The sequence below is a fragment of the Chlorocebus sabaeus genome, chromosome 21 (assembly GCF_047675955.1).
Source record: "Chlorocebus sabaeus isolate Y175 chromosome 21, mChlSab1.0.hap1, whole genome shotgun sequence".
Lineage (NCBI taxonomy): Eukaryota > Metazoa > Chordata > Mammalia > Primates > Cercopithecidae > Chlorocebus > Chlorocebus sabaeus.
Genome location: NC_132924.1, coordinates 55,653,427 through 55,680,770, shown reverse-complemented (window position 1 = coordinate 55,680,770; position 27,344 = coordinate 55,653,427). Strand labels below are relative to the sequence as shown.

The following is a 27,344-nucleotide window of genomic DNA, read 5'->3' as shown; positions in this document are numbered from 1 at the left end:
CTGAACTCCTGACTTCAAGTGATCCACCCAACTCAGCCTCCCAAAATGCTGGGATTACAGTCATGAGCCACTGTGAGCATTTTTGTTCAAATAAGAAATAAATAAATGTATTATAATTAGTTGATACACCAGTTAAATCTAAAATTTTTTTTTTTTTTTTAAGCTGAGTTAATTTTAGACTTACTGAAGACAGTTGCAAAGAGAGTACAGGTTCCCTATACCTTTCTGCAGCTACTTCCCCTGTTAATAGCCTGTGTAACCATAGTACTGTTATAAAAACTAAGAAGCTAACATGGATGCAATATTATTAACTAAACTACAGAGTATATTCAGTTTCATCAGCTTTTATAGGAATTTTTTCTTTCTGTTCCAGGGCCTAATGCAAGATCCTGCATCACATTTAGTCATCAGAGCTCCTTAGTTTCCTCTAATCTGTAATAGTTCCTTCCTTTTTCCTTGTCATTGATGGCCTTAAAACTTTTGAAGGGTACTGATCAGTTATTTTATAGAGTGTCCCTTAATTGAGGTTTATCTGATGTTTTCTTATGATTAGATTGAGGTTGTGCATTATTGGGAAGAATACCACTGAGGTGATACATCCTCTCAGTGCCTAATTATCGGGAGGTACATGAGGGCAGTGTGACTTATTACTCGTGATGTTTACCTTGATCATTTCATTGAGGTGGTATCTTTCAGCTTTCATCACTGTAAAGTTGCTATTTTTCCTTTATTACTTCTGAGACTGGGGTTGTTATGTAGTTTTTCATAGTCTGAATCATGCTGATTGCATTCCCATGGTGATGTTTAACACTTAGGTCTCTTGTGTTTCCTGTAAATTGATAACAGATGTAGAGGCTTATTAGGTGTATGTTTTGTTTTTGGTTTTTTGGTTTTTTGGTTTTTTTTTTTTTTTTTTTGGTAATATGTACTTCTATCAGGAGGCACATAATATCTGGTTGTTTCTCTTTTTATGTTATTTATGTTTTTTAAGGGATGAATGGGTCCAGTAGCTTTTCTGCCTTCATAGTCCTGTTACTCAGAAATGGTTACTTGAAATGGTTTATTTAGTTTGATTCTAAATGCTGTTAAGAAGCAATCTAATATAGTTCATTTCTATTCTTTAAAAACATCTGTATAATAGATAAATGATTTTTAAAATTTAATTATAATTTGTTTTCTTAATGTTATTAAACTGAAAAGTTTTTTTATATTTTAATTTTAGGTTTGGGGGTACATGTGAAGATTTGTTGCATAGGTAAACTTGTGTCACGGGGGTTTGTTGTACAGATTGGTTCATCACCCAGTCATTAAGCCCAGTATCCAATAGTTATCTTTTCTGTTCCTTCTCCCACTCTTATGCAGGTGTCTGTTGTTCCCTTCTTTGTGTTCATGAGTTCTCATCATTTAGCTCCCACTTAGAAGTGAGAATGTGTGATGTTTGGTTTACTAAAAACTAAGCAGTCCTCTTGCCTCGGCCTCCCAAAGCTCTGGGATTACAGGTGTGAGCCAGTGTGCTCGGCCATACTAGTAATTTAATAGTATCAATTTGATTCAGACTATAAACAAGTTTAATATACAGGTAGAGAATTAGAGTACAGTGAAGGCACAGCTGAGCCTCAAAATATTGATTGTTCTATCCCTGACAAACTGGTACTATAGCTTCTCTGCCTTTTTAAAAACTAGTGGGAAACAGTTTAGCATGAAGGTTAGTTTTTTTCTACTAGGAGACTTTAAGACTGTTTCTGTAGTTCACTGCTGTATTAATTTCCGGTGTCTGCTATAATGAACTACCACAGTCTGACTTAAAACAATGGTAGCATATTCTGGAGAGGCCTAATTAAAGAGTGAGAGGCTCTAGGGAAGAAATCCACATCTTTTAGCTTCTGGTGGATCCAGGATTCCCTTGAATTATGGCCATATCACTCCAAACTGATTTTTTCTTCATATCAAGTTCTCCTCTGTATGCCTAATTTATCATCCCCTCTAAGAATACTTTTCGGGACCATCAGTATAATCTCATCTCAGAATCCTTAATCACACTTGCAAAAGGTAATACAGTTCCAAAGATTAGGACTTGACATCTTTTGAGGACACCATTCAGCCCACTGCACCTGCTCTCACCACACTCAAAGTGTTTCTCTTCGATGGCTTTGTGCTACTTAAAGCAGCTGCTTAACTTATCCTGAGGAAGCACTGCACATTCTCTTTGGTTCAAGAGAGCAATCATAGGAATCTTCTAACTTTCAGGATGGCTTTATTCCTAGAAGCCAGCATGTTAACAGTTTGAAACCAAAGGATGCTGCTAATGTGTAGTGTGGTATTTTTCTGTTCTGAGTCTCTTCCCTCCAGGTAGATATGCTTGGCAGGGTGACCTAGTCATAAATTCACGTTTTATTGCTGCTTCTTACCTATGTCTGGACCACCTCCAAATTATGGTCCTGAAGTTATTTTTATTTTGGCCATTCTTCTGTCTTGCCAGGAAAGGAATACTGTTGCAAGTACATGGAGTCAAAGACTAGTAGGTAAATGGGTAGTGTACAAGGGGACAGTGGGATTTTTTTCTGTTTCCTTTTCATGACAGTCTTTCTAGAACCCAAGATGTTCATTCATTGATCATTTCTCACACATGAAATGTATTTCTACTTTCCATAAGAAACATTATTCCCATAATTATTATAAATTATACCCTAAGTGAAATGTTCTCTGAAATTATATACAAAGTTATAAAAATTTTCAAAAATGGTAAAGTTATGTACTCACCACTCAGATTTAACAAATATTAATATTTTGAGATATTTAGATCACTTTTTGAAAGTAATATTAAAAGGTACAGCTAAAATTGCATTCCCCCTTTTTACTCCTCAGAGGTAATCAAGATCCTGATGTTGGTTGTTTCCATGCTTGTTTTTATGTTTTGTACATTTGCGTATATTTGTAAATGATATATATGTTTTTTAACTTTTAAAAAAATTTTTGCTTTATTTTTCAACAATTTAATTATCATATGCTTAGGTATAGTATTTTGTATTCTCCTTGGAACTTGCTAAGCTTCTTGAATTTATGTTTCCTTAAAATACTCATTAAAATTCATAAAAATTTATAAAAATAAGATACCCGGCTGGGCACAGTGGCTCATGCCTGTAATCCCAGCACTTTGGGAGGCCGAGGCAGGTGGATCATGAGGTCAGGAGATCGAGACCATCCTAGCTAACACGGTGAAACCCCGTCTGTACTAAAAATACAAAAAAAATTAGCCGGGCGTGATGGCGGGCGCCTGTATTCCCAGCTACTTGGGGGGCTGAGGCAGGAGAATGGCCTGAACCCAGGAGGCGGAGCTTGCAGTGAGCGGAGATCGCACCTCTGCGCTCCAACCTGGGTAACAGAGCAAGACTCCATCTCAAAAAAAAAAAAAAAAAAAAAAAAAAGATACCCATTAAAATTTATTTTTCTTCTAAGGTAGTTACCTCTTTTCTTGGATTCCACTTAAACTTATGATAAATCTTTTGGCATTGTTTAAAACTGAATAATTTCTGTTGCTGTATTTTCAAGTTCATGAATCTTCCCTTCATCTCCAGTCTACTATTAAGTGACACTTAAAAAATTCCAGTTATTGTATTTTTGAGTTCTCGAATTTATTTGGTTCTTACTTATAATTCCTCATTCTCTGCTGAGATTTATCTGCCCATTTATGATTACCATATTGTCTTTTACATACATTTATAGTACCTGCTTTAAAATCTGTTTCTGCTAATTCTAATGTCTGAATAATCTCAGGCACTGGTCTGCATTGATTGCCCTTTGTCTTGACTGTTTGTAATAATTTTGAATTTTTTTCCTGGACACTGTAAATGATATATTATAGAGACATTATTCTAGATTTTTCCTCACCCAAACGGAAACTTGGTGGCCATTAAATAACACCCTCTCCTACCTCCTCCCAGCCCTTAGTATTCTCCATTCTTTCTATGAATTTGCCTATTGTAGATATTTCATGTAAGTGGAGTCATACAATGTCTTTTTATGTTTGGCTTCTTAGCATAATGTTTTCAAGGTTTACCCATGTTGTATGGATCAAAACTTCATTCTAAGAGTGATAAATATTCTACTGTATGTCTATGCCACATTTTGTTTATCTACTTGCTGGTGGACATCTAGGTTATTTTCTGAATGTCATCTATTTGTGAATATTGCTGCTGTGAACATGGGTATACAAGTATGTGTTTGAGTTCCTGCTCTCAGTTATTTTGGTATATACCTATGAGTGCATTTGCTGGATCATACGGTAATTCTGTGTTTAACTTTCTGAGGAACTGCCAATCTTTTCTGCAGTGACTATGCCATTTTATATTCTCATTATCAATGTATGAGGATTCCAGTTTATTCATAGCCTTGCCAACAACTGTTATTTTTCTGGGGTTTAAAAAATTATTATAGTAGACATCTTGGTGTGAAGTGGCATCTCATTGTGGTTTTGATTTACACTTCTCTAATGACGAATGATTTTGAGCATCTTTTCATGTACTTGGCCATCTATATCTTCTTTGGAGAAATGTCTATTCATATGCTTTACCCATTTTTACATTGGGCTATTTGTCTTTTAGTTGTGGTTCTTTATATATTCTAGATAATAAACCCTTTTCAGATATGATTTGCAATTTTTTTCTCATTCTGTAGTTTGTCTTTTCACTCAAGTGGCCTTTGATGCACAGAAGTATTTAATTTTGATACTATCCAATTTATCTATTGTTATTGTTGCTTGGGCTTTTGGTGTCATATCTAAGAACCTATTGCCAAGTCAAAGGTCATAAAGATTTACCTATATGTTTTCTTCTAGGATTCTCATGATTTTAACTCTTGTGGTTAGGTCTTTGATTCACTTTGAGTTAATTTTTGTGTATGGTAGAAGATGGGGGTCCAACTTAACTCTTTTGCATGTGGAAATTTAGTTTTCCCAGCACCAGTTGTTGACCAGACTATTCTTTCCTCCATTGAATGGATTTGCCATCTTTGTCAAAAACCAGTTGGCTATACATGTAAGGATTTAATTCTGGACTCTCCGTTCTATTGGTGTTACATATGTGTTCTAATGCCAGTACCACACTGTTTTGTTTAATGTAGCTTTCTAGTTAAGTTTTGAAATTGGGAGTTGTGAGTCCTCTAATTTTGTTCTTGTTCAATATTGTTTTTGCTATTTAGAGTTCCTTACTTTATCAACTTTTCCATTTTTGCAAATGAATACTTTCTTAAAGCCTGCTTTTTAGATTTTATTTTTTGGAGATTCATCCATGTTGATACATAGACTTATAGCTTATTTGTTGTGACTTTATTAATCATCTTAGTCAATTTCAGTGTATTTGACTTTTCTCCTATTGAAGTACAATTGTTTCCATTTTTTTATTTTGTTTTGTTTTGCTTTTAACAATGAACATTCTTGTGCATGATACTTGTTCACGTGTTTGGAGACATTTTAGATATCAAGACTGGAAGGGGGCGTTACTGCCATCTGGTGGTCAGAGACAAGAGATGCTACTGAACATCCTACTATGCAGACTCCCACCCATCCCCATCCCTACCCCCCAACACACACACAAAATAGTGCCAAGGTTGAAAAATCCTGCTTGCTCTGAAGCATATAGAAGTGGAATTGATAAAACTTGAGGTGTTTTTGTCTTAATAAGTGGATTTCTGTAAATCATGGAAAAATATTTTCTCCATAGGTTTGGAATGTTTGGAATTAAAGTTGCTCTATGCTGCCGTTCCAGCAATTACAAGCAATTTAGATATCTCAAGCCAGATTAAGTAGCAGCATTATCCAGAGTTAGCCAGTTCATTCACTTTAACTTCTTGAACTAAAATACACTGGTACTTTATCTAATTAAAAGATTAATTTTAGAGTGAGTCTGTTTCAAAACAGTGGCACTTGTGCAGATGGGGATAGTTGGAATATTAGGCTGAATGTACTTAGTTTTTCTTGACACAGATGGTTGTTAAATATTGAAGGCTTAAAGGTTTAAGAAGTTTCTAGTATGTTTTGAATTAAAGTGGTAATTGAAGACATAGGAATGAATTTAGACTCACTTGAAGATGTATTACATGTCACAGTAGAATACTGTGCTGACATAAATAGGATGAAAGCATGTCCTTTGCAGCAGCATAGATGCCATAATCCTAAGCAAATTGACACAGGAACAGAAAAATAAAATTTTAAGTGGGAGCTAAACATTGAGCACACATGGATGTAAATAGGGAACAATTGACAGCATGGACTACTGGAGGGAGGTATGGGTTGAAAAACTACCTGTTGGGTACTGGACTTACTCTCTGGGTGACAGGATCTGTACCCAAAACTTCAGCATCATGCAGTTATTCCCATGTAAGAAACCTGCACATGTACCCCTTGTATCTAGGGGGTACATGTGCAGGTTTAAAATAAAAGTTGGGGGGAAAAAGACCCATGGTTCCTGTTTGAGAATCTACTGAAAGCTGTGGCCCCAGAAATCATGTCCATACTTGTGTAAATACAATTTTGCATATGGTTTGAGGTTTATGCATGCTCCTGAAGCCCATCCGTGGACTCACCACTCTTTACTTATGTCCAGGTTAAATATTTTGCTAAAAGTTGATTAAAACGTTTAAAGTGCTAAAAATAGATATATATGAAATTATCAATGAATTGTATCTTCACAACTGTATTTATATTTTCCTAACCAAATGCTCCTACATTTAGTGATGAGGAAAAATAGGTGACTAAGAATTAGACTTCAGGTCCTCTAATGTTAAATATTATTTAAACTTTACATCTATAACATTCATTCCTTATCTTTTTAGGTGTATGCAACAGTGTTATCACAACAAGCTAACGAAAACAGACAAAATTCAACTGGAAAAGCATGTTTTGGCACCTTCCTCCCAGAAGAAAAACTTAATGACTTTCGTGATGAACAGATTGGACAGTTGCAGGAGCTGATGCAAGAAGCCACAAAACCCAATAGGCAATTTAGTATTTCTGAGTCTACAAAACCAAAATTTTAGTTCATACAACAAAGCTTAACAAGACGTGCAAAAATTTAGAACCCTTACTTTAACTGTCATTGGTTTTTGAAATGTATTATTTAAGCTTTGAAAATGCCTGTTGTTAATGAAATATTATTCTCTTATTTTGGATATTATGAATGCAACAATAGATGAATCAAGATCACTAGTGACAATTGAAAAAATTATTGGAATAATAGCACTTGCTGTATGAAATTCGATTTTGGAACTAAACAGGAAATAATGGATCTAAAATGGACAAATTTCTAGAATTTTGCTAAAAACATTTTAAAATGCTATTCTCATCCAACCATTTTAGCCTTCGGTCTTTTCTTTAGCTTCATCAAGTAAGTATGTTGTGATAATGATAGATATAGAATTCCAGCAAGGTTACTTTTTTAAATACATTGTCATTTTGAACATTTCTCATCACTTCTACTTTAATAATACCTACATGATTTTTCTTCTGAATGTCTCTTCTCCCTGCATCACTGTTCATTCACAATGAAAGGTTAGGGAGAAGCTTTAAAATTCACTGTTTTACTATCATTTGTATAATAGACTATACAAAGTCTAATACATTTCCTCCAGTGTTTGTTTGTTAATAACAACCCCTGAAATAATGTGTAGCTGAGACTCTGATTTATCAGCTAATAGTTGAGGACATTACAAATCAACTTAACTATAAGAAACTTCCGTAAGATCTTACATTTAAAAATGGTAACCCCATTTACAACATGAAATGTGTATTTTAAAAAATATTATGCTAAATGACTTATATCTTTAGTTATTGAAACCTGATTCCCAGTGTGATACTGTTAGGTGGTAGAGTCCTTATGAATGGGATTGTTGGCCTATAAAACAAAGCTCCAGAGAGATCTCTTGCCCCTTCTACCATATGAGGATACAGTGAGAAGATGTTAAAGCAAACATTGCCCCTCATCAGACACTGAATCTGCTGGTGCCCTGATCTTGTACTTTGCGGTCTCCAAAACATGAGAAACAGATTTCTATCTATAAGCCACCCAGTTTATGGTAATTTGTTATAGCAGCCCAAGGAGACTAAGACCGTTATGGAGGCTTACTCCAAGATTCTGAAATGGTCATTTTTTTAGATGCACTTGCAATTTATGTCATCTCTTTAGAAACTGATACTTGTTTTCTCTGGTTTGGTGTCTCATGTGTTCTTTGTATATAGCTGCTTTTTTTTGAGTCAGTCTGATCTGTTGGTCTTTCTCATTGAGAAAGATAATCAATTATTCTACTGTCTGTGTTATAACAGGCTTCAGGGATAAGACAAAGCTCCTGCCCTCAAGAAGGTTAAAATCTAGTTGTGCATTCAGGAGCTCTCTTTCATAATGAACAAATACATCTGCAAACTCTTTACAGCATTATCCTTTTCATCTTGCCTAATATAAACCTAATAATTATGAAGACACTGCTTCACTGTAGTCTTGTAAAGTGGGCCACAACTCCCACTTTACAAGAGACCCATCCTATTGTCCCTTTCAACCCATCACTCTGCCACACTCGCTTAAGAACTCTTCCCTCTGTGGCTTTCTTTTAGGGTGTACTTCCCTTCTGTTCATTGGCACTTGACTTACCTCAAATCTTGCCATTATTTTGGTGACTTAGTATTTATGTCGTTTACTTATCCAGTAGACTGAGAGTTATCTGGCATTGTTCACTTTCACTCATTCAACCACTCACTCATGCCATGGCTACACTTAAACCTTCACTCTGTTCAGAACTGTTCTGCATCTGAAATTACGAATTTAAATATCCTGTGCTTTTGCCACTGTCTGTTAACAATATAATCAGTTTCTTACTCCCACCACACAATTCATTCCACAGATACTTATTAAAAGCCTGCATTTTCCAGATGTCATTCTAGGGACTAGGGATACAGCACTTATCAAAGACAAAAAGTCTACTACCACCATGGAACTCAAGATTCTAAAGGAGAGAAATAAAATATGTAGGGTGATAAGTACTATTGAGAAAAATAAAAGCAAGGATAGGGAATAGGGCTATGGTTCCCAAATTATAAACTGAGATTCCCTGGGCATCACAGAGAACTCAGGGGTACTGCAGGATATTTTAACTTTGAGGAAATCACAGCCACGTTTGTGTTTGCTGGACACCACACACATTACTATGCAAGGTTTTTCACTTTTACAGTTATGTTGCCATTCTTTTTAATGGCAGATCTTTGTGAAGCTGGGCTTTTAGTGGTTACCGTGATAAAAATGCAAATATCACAGAAGATGAGTAACAGAAAATGTAGGTAGTGTCGGTCAGTATGATCACAGTGTAAGTTGCATAGTGTCCAACAGGTGCTAAATTGTTATGGCATAAATAAGTTGTTTGGACTACTTAATAAACAAAACTAAGTTTTGTTTGCTGTTTTGCCTAGATGCACTGTGCAAATACTGGGACACCAAGTTCGAAAACTAAAAGTTTGGGAAATAGGGAGTGTCTTTAACAGTAAACTGATACATAAACTTATCAGTCTTTTGACTACTTGGTGCCTTCAGTGTCATTCTACTAGTGCTTTTATTTCCATTACAGACTGCCTGGTTTCTGTGATCCTTTGCTTCAGCCAGCCACTGAGTAGTACCTTCCATGTCTCCTTTTTCTTTTACTTCATCTGCTGCTCTAGCCAGGGTTAACCACTCACTTGCCAAAATCAATGGGATATTAATCACTGTAAGATTGATATGTTGAAGATTTGATAGTGTTACCCTCTTCTGCTTTTAAATCATTTCTGCTTTTTATACTGCCTAATTCTCCTTTAGATTATAAATTTTCTCCCTGCCCCCACTTTAAAAATATGATGTTCTCAGGGATTTCATCATCAGGACTCTCATGTTACATATCTGTTGCTTCAAATATTAGCTGTACTCTTAAATCACTAACACCAACCTAAATCTCATTTTTAAATTTTTAATTTTTGTGGGTACATAGATGTATATATTTATGGGGTACATGAGATAATTTTAATACAGGCATGCAAGGTGTAATAATCACCTCATGGAAAAGGGGCTATCCATCCCCTCATTTATCTTTTGTGTTACAAACAATCCAGTTATACTTAGTTACTTTAAAATGTACAATCACAGCCTATAGTCACCTTGTGCTATGAAATACAAAGTATTGTTCATTCCTTATTTCACTTAACATACTTCCAGTTCTATTCCTGTTGTTGCAAATGACAGGATCTCATTCTTTTTTATATCTAAATAGTAGTTTATTGTATACCACATTTTCTTTATCCATTCATCTGTTGATGGACACTTAGGCTGATTCCATAACTTTGCTATTGTGACTTGCTGCGGGAAGTCGGGGATCCCGAATGGAGGGACTGACTGAAGCCATAGCTGAAGAACATAAATTGTGAAGATTTCATGAACATCTATCCTTTCCCCAATCAATACTCTCGTGATTTCCTATGCCTGTCTTTAATCTCTTAATCCCATCATCTTCGTAAGCTGAGAATGAATGTCACCTCAGGATCCTGTGATGATTGCGTTAACTGCACAAGTTGTTTGTAGAGCATGTGTATTTGAACAATATGAAATCTGAGCACCTTAAGAACAGGATAACAGTGATTTTCAGGGAACAAGGGAGATTAAAGTCTGACTGTCTGTGGGCCGGGCAGAACAGAGCCATATTTCTCTTATTACCAAAAAATGGGTAAGATAAACATATCACTGAATTCTTTCCCCAGTAAGGAATATTAACAGCCCTGGGAAAAGAATGCATTCCCACAGGAGGTCTCTGAATGGCTGCTTTGGGGGTGTCTGCCTTATGCAGATGTAAATAGGGATGAAACACACCCTAGTCTCCTGCAGCACCTCCAGGCTTGCTATTGATTAGGAAATTCCAGCCTGGCAAATTCTAGTCAGACCAGTTCTCTGCTCTTGAACCTTGTTTATCAGTGACAATGTGTGCACAGCTGGAAGTTCTTTAGTGATTCTAGTTTCGCCCTGACCTTATGATCTTTTGTTGCCCTTAAAGCATGTGGTCTCTGTGACCCACACCCTATTCGTGTGCTCCCCTCCCCTTTGAAAATTGCTAATAAAAACTTGCTGGTTTTACAACTCAGGGAGCATCATGGAACCTGCTGACATGTGATGTCTCCCCCGGACACCCAACTTTAAAATTTCTCCCTTTTGTACTCTTTCCCTTTATTTCTCAGACCAGGTGACACTTACGGAAATAGAAAAGAACCTATGTGAATTATTGGGGGCGAATTTTCCCCAACACTGAAGAGTGCTGCAACTTGAGCATGCAGATGTCTCTGTAGTATACTTCTCAGGCCTCTGAGCCCAAGCCAAGCCATTGCATCCCCTGTGACTTGCACATATATATGCCCAGATGTCCTGAAGTAACTGAAGAATCACAAAAGAAGTGAAAATACCCTGCCCTGCCTTAACTGATGACATTCCACCACAAAAGAAGTAAAAATGGCTAGTCCTTGCCTTAACTGATGACAACATTCCACCACAAAAAGTGCAAATGGCTGGTCCTGGCCTTAAGTGATGACATTATCCTGTGAAATTCCTTTTCCTGGCTCTTCCTGGCTCAAAAACTCCCCCACTGAGCACCTGGCGACCCCCCACTCCTGCCCACCAGAGAACAAATGCCCTTTGACAGTAATTTTCATTTATCTACCCAAATCCTATAAAATGGCCCCACCCTTATCTCCCTTCGCTGACTCTCTTTTCGGACTCAGCCTGCCTGCACCCAGGTGATTAAAAAGCTTTATTGCTCACACAAAGCCTGCTTGGTGGGCTCTTCACACGGATGCACATGACAATATTGACTTCTCTTATTTTTGGTCTGTATCCATCAGTGGGATTGCTAGATCATACATTAGCTCTATATTTTTAGTTTTTTGAAGAACCTCCAAACTGTTCTCCATAGTGGTTGTACTAATTTACATTCCCACCTAAACTGCACAAGGGTTCCCTTTTCTCCACATTCTCATCAGCATTTGTTATTGCCTGTCTTTTGGATAAAACCCATTTTAACTGGGGTGACATGATACCTCATTGTAGTTTTGATTTGCAGTTCACTGATGATCATTGATTTTGAGCACTTTTTTATATGCCTGTTTGCCATTTAAATGCCTTCTTTAGAGAAATGTGTACCAGATCTTTTGCCCATTTTTAAATCTGATTAGATTGTTTCCTATAGAGTTGTTTGAACTCCTTGTATATTCTGGTTATGACTCCCTTGTCATAGTTTGCAGATATTTTCTCCCATCCTCTGGGTTGTCTCTTCACTTTGTTGATTATTTCCTTTGCTGTGCAGGCGGCTTTTTAATGTACTATAATCCCATTTTTCCATTTTTGCTTTGGTTGCCTGTGCTTGTGAGGTATTACTCACATTTCTGTCCAGACTAGTGCCCTGGATATTTTCTTCAGTGTTTTCTTATAGTTGTTCTATAATTTGAGTTACTGGATTTAAGTCTTTAATCCATTTTGATTTTATTTTTGTATATGGTGAGAAACGGGTCAAGTTTCATTCTTCTGCATATAAATATCCAGTTTTCCTCACTATCATTTGTTGAAAAGAGTTTCTTTTCTCCAATATATGTTCCTGGCACCTTTGTCAACAATAAGTTTACTGTAGATATGTCCTGGCATCTTTGTCAACTAGAAGTTCACTGTAGATGTGTGGGTTTTTTGTTTTGTTTTGTTTTTGTTTTTTGTTTTTTTAACAGAGTCTTGCTCTGTCACCCAGGCTGGAATGCAGTGGCATGATCTCGGCTCACTGCAGTCTCCCCCTCCCAGGTTCAAGTAATTCTTGTACTTCGGCCTCCTGAGTAGCTGGGAACTACAGGCATGTGCTAGCATGCCTGGCTAGTTTTACATTTTTGGTAGAGATGACGTTTTACCATGTTGATCAGGCTGGTCTCAAACTCCTGACCTCGAGTGATCCGCCTGCCTCGGCCTCCCAAAATGCTGGCGTTGTAGGCATGAGCCACTTTGCCCGGCCAGTAGATGTGTGGATTTATTACTAGATTCTCTTTTTCTTTCCATTGTTCTATGTGTCTGTTTTTATGCCAATACCATGCTGTTTTTGTTACTATAGCTCTGTAGTAGAATGTGAAGTCAGGTAATGTGATTTCTCCAGTTTTCTTCTTTATGCTCACGATAATTTTTGCTATTCTGGGTCTTTTGTGGTTCTACATAAATTTTAGAATTTTTCCTATTTCTGTGAAGAATGTCATTGTTAGGGATTGCATCAAATCTGTTAATATGGACATTTTAATGATATTGAGTCTTCCGATCCATGAACATGGAATATCTCCATAGTTTGTGTCCTCTTCAGTTTTTTTCATGGTTTTATAGTTTTCATTGTAGAGATCATTTACTTCTTGGTTAAAGGGTTAATTCCTAGATATTTAATTTTATTTGTAAATATTGTAAATGGGATTTAAAAAATTTTTCAGATTGTTCACTTTTGGCATATAGAGATGTTACTAATTTTTATATGTTGATTTTGTATCTTGCAATTTCACTGATTTTATCAGTTCTTGTGGTTTTTGATGGAGCCTGTTAATCTCATTTCTGAACTTCAGATCTGTGTTTGAAATGGACATTTCCAACTCATGTTTAAAATCAAATATACTTCTCTTCCCTTTTCAGTGAATAATAACATATACATAGAGTACCAGTTCAGATTTTTGTAATTTTGCTTCGACTTCACCATTTCCCTAGAGGCCTCTTCCTCATTATTCAGCAATTCTGACAACACTATATGGTGGATCACAAAATGCTCATAGTTCTCTACCACTCCTTGAACCCATGCCCTTTGCAAGGTAACTTTGCAGTGCCTCCTATTAATCTGTTTTCCAGTTATTCAAATCTGTAGGCTTTGTGACTTGATTTGCTCAAAAGAATGAGGTAGCAATATTATGCAGACTTAGGTTCTAGGCCCTCAGAGCTTTGCATGCTTCTGCCGGCACTATTGGACATCTGTCCATCTGCCATGTGAGCAAACTAGGGCTGGCCTACCAGAGGATTGGATCAGATGTGGAGCAAAGGTGAGTCATCGTAGACCAGCCAGCTCTCAGCCAACCACATTTATATGAGTGAGCTCAGCCATGACAGCTAATCCCAGTCCAAATTGCCAATTACAAGCCAAATTAATGGCAGTTCTTTTAAATCAGTACGTTATGGGATGGCTTATTATATAGTTAGAACTGATACACTCTACTGCTTTATTGTCTGAAAATCTCTCATTCCCCCTTTTCCGACTATTAGTCTGCTACTTCAGACTTAGAATTTTTTTCTGTAGCAATCTATATGTGGCTTTCTTGTCTCCAGCGTGTTTTTTAGTATGTTATTTGCAGCCAGTCACCTTAGTGATAGGCATATCCTATCGTATTTTCCTGCTTAACATTTGGAGTGGAGGAGGGTGTTTGGATTGTACTTAATGGTAGTGATACATGGCACAATTGGCTTCTTACCATTGGTCTTGGTGGTTGGGAGGATTCTGATACAGCTTATTGAAAATAAATTGGAAATATGTATTAAGAACTTTAAGAACAATGGTACTTTTGGAACCTGTAAATCTTATTTCTAAGATTCTATACTAAAGAAAAGATACGCAGGAATGTGCACAAAGTTTTTCACATAATCATGTTATTAAAATGATTTTGAGTGAATTTGGGAATAGCAGAACTCCCCCAAATACTTAAAAGGTTAAGTGAGTTGTGATGATATATATAACGAAGTAGTTTAAATGTAGTTTTATGAAGAATTTCTAATGACATGGAAAATTTCCTGACATTGATAAGTGAGAAAATGATGCTATGAAATACATGGGATTTTAAATAAAATGTTATATTTTCTTTTCAGTAATGTGGCAGACAATGCTAACCTGAGCAGTTCTCCTGCTGAAAATGAAAACTTTTAGGTAGAGTAGAAAAAGTATTTTTGAGAAGCTTCTAGGAGCTGGCAATATCCTAAGAGATTAATTATAAGGCCAATATTGGTAAGTGAAACTGGTAAAGCCTCTTTTACCCTAACATGAATTTCTACTTTGGTTTTGATGGTCCTTTGGGACACAATGGGCAGAAGACAAAGCACAGAACCCACATAAGAGTCATAAGAAACACTTTTTCCAGAAAGACAGGACCCTAAGGACTATACCCTCAGTGTTAGAGTGAGCCAGAAGAAAACCTCCTCCAGTACTTGTGCAGAATTGCAGGATATCCTGGATTCAAGTCATCTGTGTGCTAAAACAAAACTTAAGCTATAAATTTAATATATGGCCCCAGAATGAATACCTGACAAATGTAAACAAGTTTTTGAGGACACTCAGGTCACAAATAATTTCAAGGAAAGTGAATCCTCAAGTTTCAGTAAACAAGCAGACTCCACATGGAAAGGTAGCACCATGACTAAGAGGCAGCAGAGACAGACCACCAGAAAACTCAGATATTGGAATTAATACATGTATAATATAAAACATGTTCATGTGTTTAAACTTAAAAGTTATTTGGAAATATCTGCAAGAAGCAAGGCATTATAAAAAGTAACCTAGCATATATGAAAACCAAGTAGAACTTGTAGAAGTAGAAAATAGAATAACTGAAATTAAAAAATAAACCCTAATGGACAAGTTTAAAAGACTAGATGGATTTGAAATGATGAGAATTAGTGACTGTTATATAGAACCAAAAGAAATTACTCAGAATTCAGCATAAAAAGCAAACTTGAGAATATGAGAGGTGGTTAAAACACAAGAGTCTAATGTATATCTAATAGTTTCAGATAGATACTGCAGCAGAACCAATATTTGAAGCTATAATTCCTGAGACTTTTTCAAATCAATGAAACACATTAGTCTACAGATTTATCCTAAGCAGGATAGATATAAAATCCTGACTCTTAGACATACTGTACTGAAGCAGCAGAATGCCAAAAGCTTGTAAAAGCAGCCAAAACAAAAGTCACAAAGGAACCTCAGCTAGTACAGGAAAGTCCCTGGATAGGTTTGGTGACCCAGCTGTTCTCCACTTTCTCACTTGTTGTTTTTGTAAAAATGTGCCAGGAATACAACATCCTAAGATAGTAAAGAATTGTCCAGAACAGCCCATGCTCTGTTCTTGTCCCTCCTGGAACAGGGTGTCCTTCACCACTTTAATCCAGCAGACCATGTCACCTCCTAGGGGGTATGGCTTTCAAAACCCAGGGGCCCTTAGCAACAGTGCAAGTGGGGTATGCACAGATGAGTCCAAATCTGCCCTAGGTAGCTTTCCTCAGCCTTTGGAGACTTACTTGTCATGAATCCTGGGCTACTATTGTTCCTTACTGCTTAGCTATAATTAATAAGACGACTTCATGAAACGTGTGTATGAATGTCCTGTCTCACCAGACTCTTGGAAGTAGTAGAGATTACAGTGCAAGATGCAGTGGGCTAAAGTGGTAAGCAGTGGACAGTGAATCTTCCTCACAACTAAATCTTAAGCTGACTTCTCAAGAACAATAATGGAAATCAGAAACCAGTTGAATGATTATCTCTAATGTGTTGAGAGAAATAAATTCCATTTAAAAATTCTGTACCTAGCAAGTGTATTTCAGGAATGATGGTAGAAAAAAGATAGTGTCAGACAACAAAATATGAGCAAGGTTGCCACCTGCAGATTCTCACTAAAGGAAATTATAAAGGATGTGCTTTGAAAAGGCTTTCGATAAAATTAAACACCTCATCATGTTAAAAACTCTCAATAAAGTAGGTATTGAAGGAACATACCTCAAAATTTTAAGAGCCGTCTATGACAAGCCTACAGCCAACATCATACTGAATGGGCAAAAGCATATCCTCTCTCTCACTACTCCTGTTCAACGTAGTATTGGAGTCCTGGCCAGAGCAACCAGGCAAGAGAAAGAAAGGGCATCTAGATAGGAAGGAGGAAGTCTGTTTCTGTTTGTAGACGACGTGATTCTGTATCTAGAAAACACCATAATCTCAGCCCAAAAGCTTCTTAAGCTGAAGCAACTTCAGCAAAATCTCAGGACACATAACATGCAAAAGTCAGTAGCATTCCTATACACCAACTACAGTCAAGTCAAGAGTGAAATCAGGAATGCAATCCTATTGACAGTTGCTACAAAAAGAATAAAATACCTAGGAATACAGTTAACCATTGAGGTGAAAGATCTCTACATGGAGAACTGCAAAACACTGCTGAGAGAAATCAGAGATGATACAAACAAATGGAAAAACATTCCATGCTCATGGATAGGAAGAATCAATTTTATTAAAATGACCTTGTAGCAGCCCAAAGCAATTTATAGATTCAATGCTACTCGTACTACATTACCAATGACATCCTCAAAGAACTAGGAAAAACTACTTTAAAGTTCACACGGAACCAAAAAAGAGCCCAAATAGCGAAGGCACTCCTTTGCAAAAAGAACAAAGCTGGAGGCATTAACACTACCCGACTTCAAACTACACTACAGGGCTACAGTAACCAAAATGTGTAATACTAGTGCAAAAACAAACACATAAACCAGTGGAACAGAATAGAGAGCCTGGAAATTAAACTAAACAGGTACAACCATCTGATCTTTCACGAAGGTGACAGAAACAAGCAATGGAGAAAGGACTTCCTATAAATAAATGGTGCTGGGATAACTGGCTAGCCATATGCGGAAGATTGAAACTGGATTCCTTCCTTATACCATATACAAAAAACTCAAGATGGATTAAAGACTTAAATGGAAAGCCCAAAACTATAAAAGCCCTAGAAAGCAACCTAGGCAATATTCAGGACATAGGCACGGACAAAGATTTCATGACGAAGATGCCAAAAACAGTTGCAACAAAAGCAAAAATTTACAAATGGGATTTAATTCCAACTAAGAGCTGCACAAACAGGGAGCCTTCAGAATGGGAGAAAGTATTTGCAAACTGTGTATTTGACAAAGTTCTAATATCCACCATCTGGAAGGAATTTAAATCTACAAGAAAAATACAACGCCATTAAGATGTGGGCAAAAGACAGGAGCAGACACTCTTCCAAAGAAGATATACTTGTGGCCAACAAGCATGTAAGAAAAGCTTAATATCATGGATCATTAGAGAAATGCAAATCAAAACCACAGTGAGAAACCATCTCACACCAGTAAGAAGGGCTACTATTAAAAAGTCAAAAACTAACATGCTGGTGAGATTATGGAGAAAAAGGAATGCTTATACACTGTTGGTGGAAGTGTAAAAAGAAAATCTGGTACATATACACGGTGGAATACTATTCAGCCATAAAAGACTGAGATCATGCCCTTTGCAGGAATGCTGATGGAGCTGGAGGTCATTATCCTTAGCAAACTAATACAGAAACAGAAAACCATATGCTACATACTCTCATTTATAAGTGGGAGCTAAGTGATAAGAACATATGGATACATCGAGGGGAACAACAGACATTGAGGCCTGTTGGAGGGTGGGGAGTGGGAGGAGGGAGAGGATCAGGAAAAACAACTAATGGGTACTAGGCCTAATACCTGACAAAATAATCTGTATGACAAACCCCTATGACATGAGTTTACCTATGTAACCAGCACATATACCTCTGAACTTAAAATAAGTTTCTTTTTAGTAAAAAAGGATGTGCTTTGTGTAATGAGAAGAACTAAAAGACCAATTAGATTGTAAAAATGGATGACTCTGAAGGAGCTTTTATTGAATAATGATGTTTCATGGGGTTAAAAATGAGAGATTTAAAAACATACAAGAATAATACGTAAATTGGTATGGTAATGATTGAAGGAAGTGCTCTAAGTTTAGACGGTGTGAGAAGTGAATAAAATGTACTGATTAACTTAATTGTAAATACAGATGTGATTTCTAGTGTAACCACTACAAATGACTGTTAAATAGAAATGAATGTATAACTTTCAAGCTAGTAGAGTGGAAAAATGAAATAGGAAAAATTATAAAATAAGAAATAGAAAAAACATATAAGGAACAGAGTAAGTAGAAAAAGATATTAACAGATGTAATAAGTATAGATGTAATTTCTAGTGTAACCACTACAAATGATTGTTACATAGAAATGAATATATAACTTCAAAACTACTTAGTAGAGTGGAAATAGAAAAAATATTATAAAATAAGAGGAAGAAACATAGAAGGAACAGAATAAGTAGAAAAAAATACATTATTAATAGACATAACCGAAATATGTCAGTAATTACATTAAATGTAAATGGACCGAGTTATCCAGTTAAAGGCAGATTGTTAACTGATTTAAAAATGAAACCAATTGTATACTGTTATAAAAGACAACACCTAAACCATAAAATACAAACAATTGGAAAGTAAGGTGATGGGTAAAGTTACACCAACCAAAAGGAAGCTGATGTAGATATATTAGTATTGGAAAAAAATTGCTATGGAAAGAGTCATATAATGAAACTTTCAGTCCACTAGGAGGCAATTCAAAATTGACATTACCAGCCAGGTGCAGCTCACGCCTGTAATCCCAACACTTTGGGAAGCCGAGTTGGGTGGATTGCTTGAGGTCAGGAGTTTGAGACAAGCCTGACCAACATGGTGAAACCCCGTCTCTGCTAAAAATACAAAAATTAGTTGGGTGTGGTGGTACATGCCTGTAATCCCAGCTACTTGGGATGCTGACTGAAGCAGGAGAGTTGCTTGAACCCAGGAGGCGGAGGTTGCAGTGAGCTGAGATCGTGCCACTGCACTCCAGCCTGGGTGACAGAGCAAGACTTGTCTCAAATAAATAAATAAATAGTTTGTCATTACCTGGTAAGTAAATGATTAAGCAGCCCCATATTTGAGGATGTTAACACAATTCAAGGTAACCCATACTACAAGGCTACAGTAACCAAAACAGCATGGTACTGGTACCAACGCAGATACATAGACCAATGGAACAGAACAGAGGCCTCAGAAATAACACCACACATCTACAACCATCTGATCTTTGACAAAAACCAGCAATGGGGAAAGGATTCCCTATTTAATAAATGGTGTTGAGAAAACTGGCTAGCCATATGCAGAAAACTGAAACTAGACCCCTTCCTTACACCTTATACAAAAATTAACTCAAGATGGATTAAAGACTTAAATGTAAGACCTAAAACCATAAAAACCCTAGAAGAAATCCTAGGCAATACCATTCATGACATAGGCATGGGTGTCGTGACTAAAACACCAAAAACAATGGCAAGAAAAGCCAAAATTGACAATTGGGATCTAATTAAACTAAAAATTTCTTTTGCTGTGCTGAAGCTCATCATCAATGTGAACAGACAACCTACAGAATGGGGAAAAATTTTTGTAATCTATCCATCTGAAAAGGGCTAATATCCAGAACCTACAAAGAACTTAAACAAATTTATGAGAAAAAAAAAAAAAAAACATCAAAAAAATGGGCAAAGGATATGAACACACACTTCTCAAAAGATGACATTTATGTGGACAACATATGAACGCTTACATCACTGGTCATTAGGGAAATGCAAATCAAAACCACAATGAGATACCATCTCACTCCAGTTAGAATGGAGATCATTAAAAAGTCAGGAAACAACAGATGCTGGAGAGGATGTGGAGAAATAGGAATACTGTTACACTGTTGGTGGGAGTATAAGCTAGTTCAACCATTGTGGAAGACAGTGGCAATTGCTCAAGGATCTAGAACCAGAAATACCATTTGACCCAGCAATCCCATTACTAGGTATATACCCAAAGGATTATAAATCATTCTACTATAAAGACACATGAACACGTATGTTTACTGTGGCACTGTTCACAATAGCAAAGACTTGGAAACAACCCAGATGCCCATCAATGATACACTGGATAAATAAAATGTGGCACATATATACCATGGAATACTATGCAGCAATAAAATAGGATGATTTTATGGCCTTTGCAGGGACATGGATGAAGCTGGAAACCATCATTCTCACCAAACTAACACAAGAACAGAAAACCAAACACTGCATGTTCTCATAAGTGGGAGTTGAACAATGAGAACACATGGACACAGGGAGGGGAATATCACACACCGGGGCCATGTCGGATGGTGTGAGGCTATGGGAGGGATAGCATTAGGAGAAATACCTAATGTAGATCACAGGTTGATGGGGCAGCACACCACCATGGCACGGGTATACCTATATAACAAACCACGTTCTGCACATGTACCCCAGAACTTAAAGTATAATTTAAAAAAAAAATAATTGGAATTTACTAAAAAAATGTTTCTGGAGGAAATTGTGAACTTTCTACTTAAAGACACTAAAGAACTCTTAAAGGAAGTGGCACTCCACAGTCAAGGATTAGAATATTTAATATTGTAAATACTTTGTTTCCAAATGGTCTGTAGTTTCAATGCAGTCTTCATCTAATTTCTAAATGTTTTTATTTTTAATTGGCAAACTTATTTTAAAATTGATACGGAATTGTAAAAGGCCAAGGATAACCAAGTTGCCCTTAAGAACAATATAATCAGACTTACCCTACCAGATGTCAAAATATAGCTTTAGTTATTAAGATAGTATAGCCTTTTATTATAGGGTGCCTTGACTTATGGCAATGATGTACTGCAGTATAATGGAGAAATGATTACTTTTCAATAAACTGTTGTGGAAAGTGGTATTTTTCTACGGAAAAAAAAAAAAACACTTTGGTGTCTCAAATTGGTTATAGGTTTCTTAAAAATCAAAATATGAGGCCGGGCGCGGTGGCTCAAGCCTGTAATCCCAGCACTTTGGGAGGCCGAGACGGGTGGATCACGAGGTCAGGAGATCGAGACCATCCTGGCTAACACGGTGAAACCCCGTCTCTACTAAAAAATACAAAAAAAAAAAAAAAAAAAAACTAGCCGGGCGAGGTGGCGGGCGCCTGTAGTCCCAGCTACTTGGGAGGCTGAGGCAGGAGAAAGGCGTGAACCTGGGAGGCGGAGCTTGCAGTGAGCTGAGATCCGGCCACTGCACTCCAGCCTGGGTGGCAGAGTGAGACTCTGTCTCAAAAAAAAAAAAAAATCAAAATATGAAAGGCAGTATTACAACACTGCAAGAAAATAATACAGAGAATATCTTCAAAGTATTGGAGGAGAGAACTTTTAAAATAAGACAAGTTCTAAAGAACAAAATGAATACATCTGATTAACATACAGCTTATTATTAAATGTAGGAAAGAATGCAGACACAAGCCTCAGTATAAAAAGATCATTGCTACACATATTAATGACCAACAGAACATCTGAAGAACTCCTATAAATCAATGAAAAAGGGGTATATTCCAATAGAATAAGGGCAAAAATATTGAACAGTAAATTCACAAATAAAAGAAATTTACATGGTTAACAGAAAAAAATCCTTGGCTTCTGCCAAGCGCAGTGGCTCACGTCTGTAATCCCAGCACTTTGAGAGGCCAAGGTGGGTGGATCACGAGGTCAGGAGATGGAGACCATCTTGACAAACATGGTGAAACTCCATCTCTACTAAAAATACAAAAATAACTAGCCCGGCGAGGTGGCGGGCGCCTGTAGTCCCAGCTACTCGGGAGGCGGAGGCAGGAGAATGGCATGAACCCAGGGGGCAGAGCTTGCAGTGAGCTGAGATCAGGCCACTGCACTCCAGCCTGGGCCACAGAGCGAGACCCCGTCTCAAAAAAAAAATAAATAAATAAAAAAAAAAAAAAATCCTTGGCCTCATTTGTAATAGGGAAATTTAAATATAAATTACAATGAGATTACATTATACAACTTCCAGGTTTAATAAAATAAAGTCTGACAATAACAAGTGTTGAAAAAGATAAGGAAATATTAAAAACTCTTATCCTGCTCTTGGGAGTGTAGATTAGTATAGTGTCTTTGGAATACATTTTGATATTCTCTAGTAAATTTGAAGATTATTATGCATAATACTATTGCATTTTCATGTTACTGCATTAATGGTATTGCACTGTAGTATTATGGTTGAGTACAGACACTTCTGCCAAATACATGGATTTGAATCCCATTTTCCTAGCTTTTTGACCTTGAACATGTGACTTGATTCATAAAAGTAAGGTTTGTCTCCCCACCCCAAAACCAATTTTTGCTTTCATAGTGTTCTGAGCATTAAACGAGTTAGTCTGTGTGAAATGTTCAGAACAGTACCTGGAATGTAATAAACACTGCAAAGCATTTATTATTGTTACTGCTGTTACTGTTATTACTTTGCAACCCACAAAACCAGTTCTAGACAATTTTGTGCATGTGTGAATTAGGATACTATACAAGAATGTTCATATAAGAATTATTTTAGCAGCTTCAGTTTTCTAAGGTTTTTATGGTTTTAGGTCTTATGTTTAAGTCTTTAATCCATCTTGAGTTAATTTTTGTATGCATTATAAGGAAGGGGTCCAGTTTCAGTTTTCTGCTTAGGGCTAGCCAGTTTTCCCAACACCGTTTATTAAATAGGGAATCCTTTTCCCATTGCTTTTGTGAAGCCAGAAACAATGCTAATGTCCCTCAATAGTAGAATGGAAAAAAGTCATGATATAGTCATATAGCAGCAAACCTGAATGAACTATTATTTTCATATACACTGATTGAAGAAACAAGTCAAATAAATATGGTGTGAATGCATTAGTACAAAATTGAAAAACAGGCAAAACAAAACAATATTGTGAGGGATGCAAGTATTCATAGTAAAATGTTAAAGAAAAGCAAGCAAATTACAATCACAAAAATTAAATAGTGGTTAACTCCACTAACAAGGTTGTGATTGGAAATGGGCACATGGGGTCTTCTCGGATCCTGGGGGGCTATGTTTCATATTTTAAGTTGTATTATGTTTATGTGAGTGTTCATAATTATTCTTCAAATTGTATGTGTACGTCATTGACTTCCATTTTTAAGCTAGTAAAAACTTCTGGAATGGGAAAGATAATTGTTCAAAGTGTGCGCATATGAAAGAGAAAGTGTAATCTCTAAATGGACAGTCCAAAGACATTTGGAAACAGTTGAAGAGTGGACATGATATGGAACCCCATCCTTCTCCCAAGGCATATTGAGCCTTATAAATGAGAGTGTTTCACCATTGAGTACAATGGTGGATTTTTTAAAAATACAAATTACTGGGTGCCCGCCGTGAAGAAACTGTGTAGGATAGAGCCTGGGCATTTGTAGTTTTAAAAAAAGCTCTCTAGGAAATTCTAATGAGTTTCTGGGCTTGACTTTCAGTGCTATATTAAAAACAAACTAAACCAACAACATACCTTGAGTAAAACTAAAAAAATAGTAAAATAATTATTTCAATTAAGGATCAACCGCAGGTTCTTTCATTTAGTGATTAGCTCCCTTTCAATGTAATCCAACTCCCCCCAATTTTGAATTATTTATAACACTTCAAGAATTTGGTTAATATGTAATGTAGGAATATATCTGCTTAAGAGGGAAAATTGACCTAATGGTTACTTTTGTGTTTGTATTTGTTGCTTTCATTTTTTATAAAGCTCCTTATTTTCTAGCTCTTGGTATTTTATGTTGATGTGTTTCAAAAAATGGGTTTTACAATGAGTAATACTTGAGGGTTGTTTGCATTTTCCTTTTGGTAAGATACCTGATAGAGGAAAGACTACAGGACCTTTGTTATATTAATTTAATTCCTATAAAATTATGGAATTTCAAGAGGCTGATAAATGTATCTAGTTTAACCACATTTTTTACCCTTTTATTTTCAGACCTTATTTGATCAAGGAATGCATTTTGACTCTGGAGATTAATGAATTTGAAAGATAAATTCACTTATTCCACCTAGTTGAGTATTTTAGACATCTTTAAGTCTGACTTACAGAAACTTGCAGAAATGCTGGGGTCAGTTGGCAGTTATGGGCTTTAGGAAATGTATTATTTTTGTACAAATTGTAAGATTAGCTTATAATGTTTTAGCAAAGAAACAATAGAGTTCAATGCTAGATACCTGAAATAGTACACCCTTTTCAGGATTTCAAAATGTATCAGTGCAAAAGCTGAAAGGAGCTGAATGTTGAATAATTGTTGCTAAGCAACATTAAAAGAATAACTATCTGCATAGTAATGGCATATCTAATGAATGCTGCCACTCACATTAGATGACTGAAAGGAGAACAAAGCACCAGGGTACAAGAATAGTAAAATTTTACATTTGAAATGTATATCATAATGAACTTGTAAGACAAGCTTACTCAATAGCAATTTTATTTTAAAATATTACTAAACAAAAAGATTATGGTAAAAACATTTGAATGAATGGGAGTTGGAATAGATAATATTTTAAACCAACTAATCTCAAGTAGGGAGAAAGGCAACATTGTAACAATTCAATAAAATAGTACAGTGAATATCTTCAAAATATTGGATTTGTTCTCAAAGCTTACCTTTATGAAACATGTGAGGGTACCTTTGTGTCTTCTAGACCTAAAGACACATCTCACATTGTTTAACTCTGTTGCCACAATCTGTCTTTTTTTAAAAGGATAATTTGTATTATTTTATTTTTATGTACAGAATACTCAACAGTGTACACTTAACCATTTGGTGGCAAGTTCTTTAGCCTTTGGCTTTTCCAGCTTGGCAGTGCGAGCCAGACTTGGGACTCAGGATGTTGCCTCCCCAGTGATAGGGAATCTCATTATATCTGTCGTCGTAATTGGTCCTGATAGCTTCCAACAGTTTAGCCAGAGCTCCTTTGTTGTCCAAGTTAAGCTGTGTGAAGGCTACAGTGGTGCAGGTCTTCCTGTGGACTAGATGCCCCAGTCTTACCTTTCCCTTGATAATGCAGTAAGGGGCCCCCATATTATGACACAGGGCAGGCAGGAAGACACCAGCTCATGGGATCCGTGTCCTTTGCAGTCTTCTTGTTCTCCACCAAGGTGGTGATGGTGTTAATTCCTGCTTAAAGGACAGGTGATCTCTTAGTGGAGATTTACCCTTTGCCAGCAGCTTCGGCTTCTTCTCTGGTCAGTGTGCCAGCTTAAGAAGCTGAGTAGCTGTTTGGCGGTCCAAGGCCTGGGTGAACTGGTTAATTGCTGGAGGCGCTTTCAGCCACTTATAGAGGATGGCTCTCTGGTGCTGCAATCTGATACAATGGGGCCATTTCATAAAGTAGGTGAGCTCCCTTTTGGGCTGGATGTCCTGTCCAGTGCCAAAATTCTTAATTCTTTTCTCAAACAGGGGATTCACCACTTTCTTGGCCACCTGCTTCTTCCCATTGCCCTTTCTTTTTGGCATCTTGGGTGGTGGGAGGAGAGAGCCCAATCTCAGTCTTTCTATAGAGAATGCAAGTTCCATAAGGCAGAAATTTTGTTTTGTTCTCTGATGTTTGACCAATAGTTATAAAGTGCCAGCCACACTGTAGGGACTCAATAAACATTAGTTGAATAAGATAATATCTAAAAATAGTATAGCAGTCAGTGTTCATTCTGGAAACAAACAATCAATTTGAATATGGAAAGTTTAATATAAAAAGTATTAAGTAGGGTAGCAACTGTAAAGCTATTATAAAGCTGTAAAGAGAACTCAAAGGAATACCCTAGGGATAAGGCAGAGTGCCCACAGAAGAACAAACTTGGAAAGAGAGGCCCTTCCCAAGGTTAGAACTCAGAGCCTAGTAAATAGCAGAGGCATTTGCTGTGTTGCCCAGGCTTCAGCTAGTGTATACCTGCTAAGCAAGCAGGAAACTACCCTCTGGCAGGTGTGATGGTGATGGCAGACAGGAAGGCTTACAGAGGAATTGGGAGTTTGTGGATTCTGCTCATTTATAAGGCCGTGTACAGACGGATATGCAGTGTGGATATCTGGGCATCTTAAGAAACAACCTTATGCAATGCAGACAGGTTGAGGATGGTAACAGGCACACAGAGGGTATGAGGCCTAAGGAAATGTGTGGTTTAGAGTGCACAGTGTGTGTGTGTGTCTAGAGTTACATAATAAGCAACTCAGGTACGGATGGGCAGAGCTGATAACCAGGTAGGCACAAAGAGGGAGTCAGGGCATCTGTAGTTTACTTGTGAGCAGGGTGCCCCATAGCATGAAATGTTCATTGATCATGTCCTGAGTGCCAGGTGAGGTGATCACCAGTCCAGGCCAGGCTACAAGCTTGGCAAGAGACTTTACATCCTGGACATGCACATAGGCAGAGTATGCCAGTGTCCCAACATACATGCTGCTGGCATCTGTGCAGTAGGAGCAAAGGAGAAGCAAAAATGGCAGCACACTAGATAAATCCCTGCTTTTGCAATGATCCTCCAGCACTCTCCACAGATGAAGCTAGATATTTTCT

At 37.0% G+C, this 27,344-nt stretch overlaps 1 protein-coding gene across 1 annotated transcript in view; it reads left to right on the top strand.

Annotated features, from left to right (window-relative positions):
• The window catches only part of SDHAF3 (succinate dehydrogenase complex assembly factor 3), an 81,201-nt gene extending 66,296 nt beyond the window's left edge, over positions 1 to 14,905 (top strand). Inside the window, exon 2 of the mRNA XM_007982096.3 lies at positions 6,829 to 14,905. Within this exon, the coding sequence (XP_007980287.1) occupies positions 6,829 to 7,032 (204 nt within the window). The 3' untranslated portion in view covers positions 7,033 to 14,905. The remainder of the gene's footprint in view (positions 1 to 6,828) is intronic.
• The last annotated feature ends 12,439 nt before the right edge of the window (positions 14,906 to 27,344 follow it).